At 35.4% G+C, this 11,280-nt stretch overlaps 1 protein-coding gene across 1 annotated transcript; it reads left to right on the top strand.

The window, feature by feature from the left end:
* Positions 1–1,572: 1,572 nt before the first annotated feature.
* LOC133746421 (pentatricopeptide repeat-containing protein At1g62670, mitochondrial-like) lies at positions 1,573–4,061 on the top strand. The gene is made up of 2 exons (XM_062174609.1): positions 1,573–1,671; positions 2,112–4,061. The coding sequence occupies exon 2, from the start codon at positions 2,124–2,126 to the stop codon at positions 3,912–3,914; it is 1,791 nt and encodes a 596-aa protein (XP_062030593.1). The 5' UTR covers positions 1,573–1,671; positions 2,112–2,123; the 3' UTR covers positions 3,915–4,061.
* Positions 4,062–11,280: the final 7,219 nt, after the last annotated feature.

Genomic DNA, 11,280 nt, shown 5'->3' with positions numbered 1-11,280 from the left:
TTAAAAGTCACAGCAATCCCAAACTAGCCCTAAATAAAGAAAGAACAATTCTTAGGTTCACCCCTAGGGTGAATGAGCATATTCATCTCCATTGTCGATTAACGCATAATAACTTTATAATTTTTTAATCTAACCATTCATTTTGTATAACGTAATACAAATATTAGGTTTGTAAAAAATCAATCAAATTGAAGACCTTTCAGTTATTCATTTCTATGAAATACATGGACGATTCATCATAATAGTAGTAAGTGTTGTTAGAACCATCCATTTGTTTGATTCAATTAGATAATTAAACGATTTCTGATTCGATTGATTTTTTACAGAGATGATCTTTAAAAGCTAATTTCAGATATGGACCGTTAGATTATAAATTTATTAAATAAAAGTATGTTAATCGACAATAGGGGTGAATATGCTCATTCACCCTACGGGTGAACCTAAGAATTGTTGATAAAGAAATTACTATAACAAAATACACCCGATGAGTGTGAATAATTCTTAATTAAATAGATATGGAAAAACTTTTTTCAAAATAAGTGGGGAGTTATTACTAGGGCTGTCAATGGGTCGTGTCGAGTTGGGTTCGTGTCGGGTCAAGGTATTTATCGTGTCGCATGAGACAAACCCAAACCCAACCCATTTAATAATCATGTCAAAAATTTAAACCCAGACCCAACCTATTTATTAAACGGGTTACCCGTTTCCAACCCGCTTAACCCATTTAATAAATAGGTCGTGTCGTGTCAGACAAAATGACTCATTTAATGGTTAACAATGAGACTCATTTAATTAAAAAAATACATAAATTGATTAAATTCACTAAAAACTCCACAAGACGAAAAATATAAATAATTATATATAATTCATAAATAATTAAATCCAATGATTATAAAGCAAAATATTTCAAATTGTCTAATTCTATGATCAAATACTCCCAACGTCCAAAATTTCAAGATGAAGTATAGTATAATCGGGTTATACGGGTTCACTTCGTGTTGACGAGTTAACCCATGGCCGACCCATTTATTAAATGGGTCATGGCAGGTTGACTCACGGCTGACCCGCTTTTTAATCGTGCGGGTTCAACCCGCTTTATTTCGTGCAGGTTTCGAGTCGTGTCATCGGGTTGTGTCGAAATTGACAGCCCTAGTTATTACAGATAGTGGGAAGTTTTGTCTTAGATGAAATGCACATAGTGGGTAAGTGGGAAGTTATCTACAGATAAGTAAATTATTGTTTTCTTATTTTTTTCAATTTTGATTTTGTTATTTACCTTCTTATCCCTTAGTTATTAAATATAATTTCAAATTAATATATGATGTAAGGATTCATATGTAATTTCATATGCATTTTGGCTAACAAATCATCTTCTCTTAATAATAGTATAGATTATAGATTGTGGGTTAACCGCTAAAACAACCCTAAACCCTTTAGTTAACGGCCTAAAGAACAATTAGGCGGGAGTGTTTGACCACAAAATATCGTTAAATAATTGAACTTTAAATTTGAAGTCCTCCACTCCTCCCCCTTATTTAATTTCTCTCTTCTTCTCATTTCTGGTCAAAACCCTTTGGCTTCTTCGGTCAAAACCCTTTCTCCTCTCCTAAACGGCTCAAACCAACCCAACGATTCCTCCTCAGAGCTACCGTCGCCGATCATCACATAAAGGTGAGTTTGCTTCTTCTTCCGCTATCATTATCAGCTTTTCTTAAACCCTGAAAGATTAGCTAGCTTGTTAACTACTTATTGTTTGTTTTTAAATAGAAATGAAACCCTGACTTCACTGATTTGGGGTCTCTTTCCTGTTCTAGACTAAGGCCTCAAGTTTTGATCTTTCTTGTTCCTTTTGATTTTAATTTCTGATACAACTATGCTACTCTGTCCCCCAATGTTGAAACCCTAACCTCACTTCACTGATTTGGGTCTACTAAGCCCCAAAGTTTTGATCTTTTGTGTTTGTCTTGAGTTCAATATATGATACTAATAGGCTACACAGTCCCCCAATGTGAAACCCTAAACCCGCTTCCCTGATTTGGGTCTACTCAGTCCCCAAGTTGTGATCTTTTTAGTTCCTCATGAATTTAATTTCTGATACAACGAAATTACAGAGTGACAAATCAATGGCGGAAACCACCAAACTGAACTTGGCTGATTCTGCTGCTGCCGATGCCCTGGAGAAGCCGCCGGAGGACTTGCGAAAAGTCCTCGCCAAGATGCGTACCCAGGAAGCTCTGATCAGCAGCACAACCAAGATGGTGGAGGGTTTGTTAAGAGACGGCTTCATGAACGTGGCCTTGGAGATTGGAGCCAAGATTCAGGACACCAATGAGGTGCCTCGGGTCGTCACCGACACTGCTGTCATCGAGTACTACGTCAATGCCGCAGGGGACAGGACCAAGGATGCTCTCAGAGTGTTCAAGCACATGTCGGCTTCAGGGGTTGAACCAAATGCCTACACATATGCCATCATCATCAAGGCTCTTGCTGCTGCTGACCTTAAGAAGAACCCGAATTTCGTTGTTTATGCCAAGAATTACTTTGTGGAGATGCTGGACAGGGGAATGCAGCCAAATGAGGAGACTTATGGTGCAGTGTTAGAAGGCATTGGCCGCGGTCAGAACAAGGCCGAGGCTGAGGAAGAGCGCAGGGAGTTTGTGGAGAATGTGAAAGAAAAGGGGTTTGTGCTGGTGCTCCAGAAGGAGACAGAGGAGATGGCTAAACCTCCTCCATTGAAGTCCGAGATGGAAATGCTTAAGGAACATGTAATGATGGTGTTCGAGGATGCCACCAAAGATTGTGAAGACGAGAATGTGCAAGCAAGATTCAGACAGATTGGGCAGGACTATGAATCACTGAGCAAATGCGCATTCGACCTTTTTAATGCTTTGGTACGTAGAGGGCTCAACGAGGAAGCCAGAGAGCTATTTAAGCCCCTGTTGGAGACAGCCATACTGCCCGATGAGGCCATCTTCACCATTGTCATCCATATCTATGGCGCTGGCAAGATCATGAGTCATGCTCTGAAGGCGTACCGGCACATGTTATCTTACGGGATCACCCCCAGCTCTTGCACTTACAATTTACTCATCGCAACACTTTCTCTTGATCCCAATTTCCTTGGGCATGCCAAGGAGTTATTTCTCGAAATGTTGGATAAGGGTATCAAGCCCTTTTGCGGAACCTTTATGGCTGTGTTCAATGGTATTGCTCGCGTGGAGTCCTTGGAGAAGGGGAAGGAGTTGCTTGAGCAGATAAAGCCTAAGGGGGTTTTGCCTGGGCTAGACGAAGGCCGTTTCACTGAGGCAATGAAGGCTATGAAGTTGTATGATGATCTCGAGAAGAAGACCACTGACAAAGATGTTCAAGAAGTTATCCGCAATATCTACCTTAATGGCATGGAGGAAGAGTCAAGGGACATGTTCATTGCTATGGTAGAAGATGGCAATGTAGACGAGGCAATGAGGACCTTTCAGTCAACAGGTCAGCCGCGCATCAATCCCATGATCATAGTCCACACTGCTGTTATTGAAGCTTACATCAATGGTGGCAAGACTGAGGGTGCTCTCCAGACCTTCATGGACATGCTAGCAGCTGGACTTGCCCCAATATCCTACACTTACTCTGTTTTGATCAAGGGACTAGCTGCTGACCCCAACTTCTTTGGGGATGCCAAGAAGTATCTGATTGAGATGATGGACAAGGGTATGCATCCAAATGCTGCTACCTACACCGCAGTGTTTGAGGGCTTTGCAAGGGAGGATGACAAGGCAACTGAGGAGGAGGGTAAGAAATTTCTGGAGGTCATGATGGCCAAGGGTTTTGTACCTGACTCTGTGGTTGTGAGGAAGGTGTTAACAGGCAGACCAACATCTGTGATTAGCAGGGTCATGAACATCATCCTTTTCGAGTAGAAGCACTGATGGGCAGCATTGTCAATGCTAATCTAGCAGCATTAGGATTAGGTTTCATCTATGGGCAGAAAGTTATGTAGGATATGGTTTTAATATGGGATTTTGTTCTGTTCCATATGATCGATTTTGAATGTTGAATCGTTGATATTGAAGTAGTCTATGGTGCTAAATTCCTTTACGTTGTGCTTCTGTTTATTTTGGTGTTCTGCATTCATATCTTTTCCTTTCTGTTTCTAGAGTTTGAATGTTGATATTGAACTATCGAACTAGTCTGTGGTGTTAGTTAGATTCCTTTTAAGTTTCTGTTTCTCTTATTCTGGTGTTCTGCATGCATTCATAGTTTTTCCCTTTCTAGCTATATATATTATATGTTGCTGACACGTACGTTGGGCATGAAGAAATAGATGCAAATATCAAATTGTACAAGTTGCTTTACTTGCTATGCAACATCATCCCTCTCCTTTGGTATATCCAAAAGGAGATATAGTTACTGAGCAATTATGGTAGATTCGCAGTATGCGGAACTCGATCTGTTCCAGTTATTTATGAATTCTTTGCAATTTTTATTGTTTGTTTGGTTCGTGCTTCTCTTCCCTTGAAACTTAATGACATCATTATACATTTCTGCAATTATTTTAAGTCCTATAGAACACGTCATTTGGTTGTTGTCATCTCCATTGGAGTAACAATGAGTGATTTTGAGTACTCACAGTTGTTAAAGAAAACATGTTTATTTTATATCTAATAACATTCTGTTTCTTTACCCTGATGCATATATCTGCTGACATGCCTTTGGTTTACGGTGTCTCGCTCTTATGTTTTCACTTATTTTGGGCTACTCACTTTTGATACTTTTATTCGCGGACGATGGCATTTTCTAGCTTGTTCTTATTTTCAATTTCTACCTTCTACAACTTTATTTTTTTAGTATCCGACTGTTCTTCAGCAGTTTTTCGACATTCCACTCAATGATCTGGTGAGGGTAAGTGTAATGGATCCCATTGGACTGTCTTAATGTCTATAATTTAAGTACTGCCTTGTGGATTGTGGGAGAGTTTGCCTCCATCGGGATTTTTTTTTTTCTGTTTAAAAGAAACCACTTTATATTTTAAGTTGATTGAATCAACTTTTATTAGCATCATAGGATCAACCTTACTGAACGCCGATGCAAACAAACAGTGTTAAAAGGAAAATAGGTTTATGACTCAAGTTACACAACATTTTTTTATTGTGGATATCTGTATCCTTAACTAGCAGAGTCATCCCTATAGGACTCACGTGATGTTATAGTAGTTACTTGGATTAGTATAATCTGGATGTTAATGGTAGACCAGTTAGTACCCTTCATCATCATAGGAAAAAAGTTCTTTTTAGTTTATTACTTTTGGTGGTGATAGAAACTATTACATTTCACTCAAAGTTTCCAAGCCATTGGTCGTTCTTGGGGGCCAGCTCTACAGAGAAACTCACTTACATGCTAGTAGATTGAGCAAGAGAGAGAGCTTTTCTCCTCTGGTCTTATTGGAAGATTTTACTGTTTAAGTTTGCCAAACAATGTGGCGTTTTAATGGAATAGCCATAATAAAGATTTAGAAAGATTTGCGGTTCATCAAAAATAGTGTTTTCATGCCACCAAAATATATAATCTTTTCAGCTGTAATCCTTGCATTCTTGCAGATGATAATGTAACAAACAAATGAAAAGCATGTAAAAGTTATTGCATGTAAGTTTCGAATGAGTAGTAGTATAACTTCAAAATGGTGATCATGTAACATATGAATTGTATTCGAGTAAGCAACCATAGAAAGTAAAAAAGAAATTATGCTTTAATGATATGGATACGCTACATAAGCTGCCACCTAAGGTGGGCTCTAGGTGGTTCCCCAAAAGGTGGTTCACCTAGCATTACTCTTATGTGATTTAGACAATATATACATGATTAAAGAAGAGAAATAGTTCATATTCTCCCCCTCTTCACCTCAAATCCAATACCAAAAAAAAAAAATAATAACATAAAGGAAAAGCTTAGGAACAGAGACCTAAGTAGCAAAAACAAACAAATAAGGGAAGACAAACCCCTCCCCAGAAACAGGAAAAAAAAACTACAAGAAATAAAATAGGGAGAATATCACAAATGGTCACTCAACTTTTACCTGTAAAACACTTTGGTCACTCACGTTTTAAATATATCACTTTAGTCACTCCGTTAATTTTTTTCATTAAAAAAAACTTTATTTGCCACAATATCAATGATATTTTCATCCAACCAATTGTGAAAAATTAATAAGTACGAATTGGAATGATTGACATAGTAATAGTTGAGTGACCAAAGTGATATATTTGAAAATTGAGTGACTAAAGTGTCGAATGAGTCATAGTTGAGTGACCATTTATGAAATTCTCCCAATAAAATATAAATGTTGCATTTGAGATATTAGAGGAAACTAATGAAAATTAAAGTATAGCCATTTGCTCTGAAAAAAAAAATGTAACTAGAGAAAGGCTGCTTAGCGGAAAAAAGACGTTCTCTGTTTCACTTATACTTGGTTACAAGTTTGAGTTTACTTGTAAATCATGTGACTCTACATTTCTACATTTCTTGATCTTCATTTGTCATCCATTTCATACCGAAATTTGATACGCTCAAAGCAAGCGCATAATTTAACCCTGAAAAGATCGTTAGTAGTATAAGCAAATAGGGATCGTTCTATTCCGGGGATTGAGGGTACACCTGTCATTGTCAAACAATTAAACAATTAAAATTAAAACAAAGTATAATATTCACAAATGTATTCACAAAATATAAACATTTTACACGAAAAGGGGGGATTTTGTTTTTGGTTTTTTCGAAAATGAAACTAAGTTAACAAAAACAATTAAAATGCAAAAACATAAAAATACGAATGGAATGAAGGAACAAAGATCAAAACCGAAACTTATGATTAAAATTGATTCAAACCCTAATATTGTTCATCTAAGTCATGAGAAAGGAGTTGATCATGTGAAACATTCGAAAGCAAATGAATTCCCATTTTTTACTTTTCAATGCTAATTAACCTAAGCGAAAGCACCTAGATTAATCCTATCAAACATGCAATCAAACCCTAGAAAGCTAGTCAATCATGTCATGTTTAACGCATTACACATAGAGAAAGGCTATCAACTCAAGTGTACAACTTAGTATGGAAAAGTCCACCTAATTGCAATTCTCTTTAATTAAATTCGATCTTTGTACAAAACCTTTACTACTTTGATTCAAGTTTACACAAAACGAAAAGTCGATTTCATGTTCTTAAACCTAGCACCATTCATATCGAAACCCTAAGTGTTTGCAACCACATAAGATTAAAATACAAAAGTTATCTATAACGCAAATTTAATTAAACAAACCCACATAAGCAACTCTCGAATCACAATATATGAATCTGAAAATTCTCAATTAATCATAAAAATTCCAGAAATAATACTTTGTTCAAACATATATGTCAACTAGTTCATAACCAACGAAATTCAAAGCAAAGGTTACAAAGGAGAATAGGATTACACCGTGGATGAAGATGAGATGGATGATTCACGTTGTGGATTCTTGAAACTCGAAAGCAAGCTTCAAGGATGGCTATGGATGGAAGTGCTCACGGCTTCTCTTCTTCTTCTTTGGCCTTGCTTGAACTCGTGGAGATGACTAAACTTGAAACTAGAGGATGGAAAGGAAAATGGAAAGGAAATGGAGAGACAAAGAAAATGGAATGGATGAAGGAATGTCCTTTCTTCTTTGTTGTAGCCTCTATTTATAGGCTACCAAGCAAAACTATTTGGATTTAAACAAATGATGATATGTTAGGTTTGAGCATTTAAACATTAATGGAATTTATTAGGTTTGAATATTTAAACACTAATGGAATTTGTTAGGTTTGAATATTTAAACACTAATGGAATTTGTTAGGTTTGAGTCACTTTCTACTCATTTTTCCTTCAATTAATTCTCCACCAAGACTTCAGATTTTGCCCGTGACTTCTTCATATGAAATGATCCATCATGAGTGTAGATCATTCTGTAAAATTTTCAGAATTTATCTCCATGTGTTTGGGCCGGAATTTCTGCTGGACTCCTTACAGGTCCAGTTTTCCAGTTTTGCTTCTGCAGAAAATTGGGCTGACTGTTTGAAGGCCTTCCACTTCTTTTTGGCTCTTGCACTCTTCATAAGAAATGTTTCTTAGGATGTCTAGAATGGATCTGGAAGGTTTCAGCTCATTTGAAGTTCATTTGGTCAGGTGGTCGCTCCTTCTTCCTTGCTTGGCTTGGTTTCTCCTAGCCGGAGTAGGAAAATGTGTAAAGTTGACATTTTTAGTGCATTTCCATTTTTCTCCATCATTTTATGGACCTAACACTTATTTCATCATCATCTACTCCAATGTACCTAAAAATAAAAATTGAATTAAAAATCGATTCGTTAAGGAATTAACTAAGCAAAATGTGAGGAATTAACTATTAAAATACCACATTAAAATGCTCCTATCAAATTCCCCCACACTTAGCTTTTGCTAGTCCCTTAGCAAAATCAAAAACTAACAAACCAAAAAGACTATGACACAAAACAAAGAAACCAACGAAAAAAATGACTAAGTATGGAAACAAAAACACAAAGACTCAAAGAAACCAAAAACGTAAAACACAAAGCAAAACACAAAGAAAAAAAAAAAAAACGTCACACATAAAAGAGTAAATTCAAAGACAAAGACCATGATGTTGACATCACAAAGACCTCTATTGCCCTTTAACATATTGTCTCAGAAATCTCATACTTTCAAGACACCAAGATTAGCACTTAACCAAGAATCACATCATCAAGATATTCAAGAGCTAATTACAAAATATAATCCACATATAAGCATGTAAGACTTGGGAGTAAACAATGGTGGTGAGTGGAGCTCAACATATTTCAAACAAGTCATGATTCAAACCTCACATGGATATATCACTCTTTCTTCTCTCAGATTCAAGGCTCATGCTTAAAAGCTTATAATCACTCAATTATATGTGAGAGAAAATATTTTGAGGCAATCAAATAGCTCACATATATAAGAAACAAAAAGCACTTTGTGAATATAAATTTTTTTTTTTTTTTTAAAAGATCTCATGAAAGATATCAACTACTTGCACGAATGGACCCAAGCCATATGTTCAACTCTTGTAACTCATCTCCACATCAAAGGCTGTCCCATCTTAAGGATCAAGAAGGTCTTCTCAAAGGTTGTAATGGGGCTAAGGCTCAAGGTTTTAAGAAATGAAAGGGTAAGGAATTTTAACAAAGTATCCTAAAAACCTAGCAGAGCTCATGTTGATGTAGAGAGACTTCTAGAAATCCACCAAGGCATAACGTCATACCCATGAGGCTTTATAAAAGGGCTTAATGTCTTCATCTTCATTCTAAACTCCCTTTGATTCTAGTGAATTGGACAAAGACCAAATTTTTCGATAGTGGGCCTTCAATTCAAAACAATCTCCAAACTCACCAAGTATGGGGGACTAAAATCCATAAACATTCTTTTTTTTTTTATATTTTTTTATTATTTTTTTTTTTTTTATGGACAAGTCTACCCCCACACTTGAATTTTCACCTCTTCTCAATCCTTGTCACCATCATGTAGTAAGTCTCAAAAGATAGCTCCACTAAGTTTTTAGAACAAAGGGTAGGATTATAACTATACTAAGGTTCAGGGGTTAAGGATTTTTAGGGTGATGAAAGAAAAGGTTTAATGTAGGCTCAAAGGGGTTTATCTAAGGGGGTCCCACGACGGGCACAAATAGGGACACAGGCTTATTTGGCAATGGTGGTAGTTCCTAGGTGCCTCTATCCTTTCCAGAATCAGGGCCATGTATTGACAAAACGTCTTAACAAGCACAAGAGCGAATTCTAGCATTCTCTAGTCCATTAAACTTAATCTATGGCATGTAATCAATCAAGATGAAAGAATAATGAGATCAACAGAATCATCGCCAAGAAAATAAGAGTATAATTCATTTTTTTTTTCCATTAATCACTCAACAAAGAAAGGGCACATGGCTCAAATTCTCACAAGGGTTATTATGAATCATAACTTATCATCCACATGTTCATATTCTGTACCAAAGTTACGCATGCACCATATCTACTACACATTCATATGCTTTTCATAAATCATAATTAACCAAAGAATATCATCAAATATTATCCCAATCTTGTGATCCTCTTTTAGCCTTAATTTCAGAGATATAAGCTCATCCTAGACAGTTAAAAGGGCATCCTATGACTCAAAAATAAAAACAAAGGACTAAGACTCAATAAATAAAATCAACGAAATTTTTTTAATTTTTGACATTTTTCGATTTTTTTGTATTTTCCAATATATCTGACTCAAAATAAAAGACTCAAATATAAATCCCTTCCCCCACACTTAAATATTGCATTGTCCTCAATGTAATCAATCATAAGCATGCAATGAAACAAATAAGCATAGATAGAAGACATTTATGAAAATAAATCCTAAAATAAAAACAAAAGAGAAAAAAAATAAAAAATAAAAAGAGATAGGGAAAGAGAAAGCAAATCTGTGTAGGTAGACTCCTTCACAGCTACTTCTGAATTGGGTTGCCTCCCAAGCAGCGCTTGAGTTTAACGTCTTTCAGCCAGACAGAATAGAAATTAGAAAGTTAGTAACTATAATTAACTAAGAAATACAAAATATACAATTTGGGAGATATTTTTTTTTTTATTTTTTTTATTATTATTTTTTTATTTATTTATTTTTGTTTTTTTTTTTGTAAAAAGCTGAATTTAATAAGACTGAATGAATGCATTTTATTTTATTATTTTTTTATTTTTTATTTTTTTTATTTTTTATTTTTTATTATTATTATTATTTTTTTTTAAAATATAGGACTCAAAATGAAAGACAAAAATATTTATAGGATTCAAAATGAAAGACAAAAATATAAATCCCTTCCCCCACACTTAAATATTGCATTATCCTCAATGTAATCAATTAAAAGCATGCAATGAAATAAGTAAGCATATAGGGATGGAATTTACGAAAATAACTACTAAAACAAAAAGAAAATGGAGGAGTAAAAGGGGAAGAGAAAGCAAATCTGATTATATTCTGAATTGGGTTGCCTCCCAAGCAGCGCTTGTATTTTACGTCTTGCAGCCAGACGGTACCTACATTAAATAAAGTTAGTAACTTAATATTAACAAAGAAATACAAAAAAAAAAAAATAATAAACAAGTAACTATGAATTACAAACTACAAGTATAATTAACAAGTATTTTGTACATAAGACACAAGTTAAGTACACAAGTGAGTATAAAACGTAAAAAGTATTTTT

The sequence above is a fragment of the Rosa rugosa genome, chromosome 4, assembly GCF_958449725.1.
Source record: "Rosa rugosa chromosome 4, drRosRugo1.1, whole genome shotgun sequence".
Lineage (NCBI taxonomy): Eukaryota > Viridiplantae > Streptophyta > Magnoliopsida > Rosales > Rosaceae > Rosa > Rosa rugosa.
This window is presented reverse-complemented; position numbering and strand designations above follow the sequence as displayed.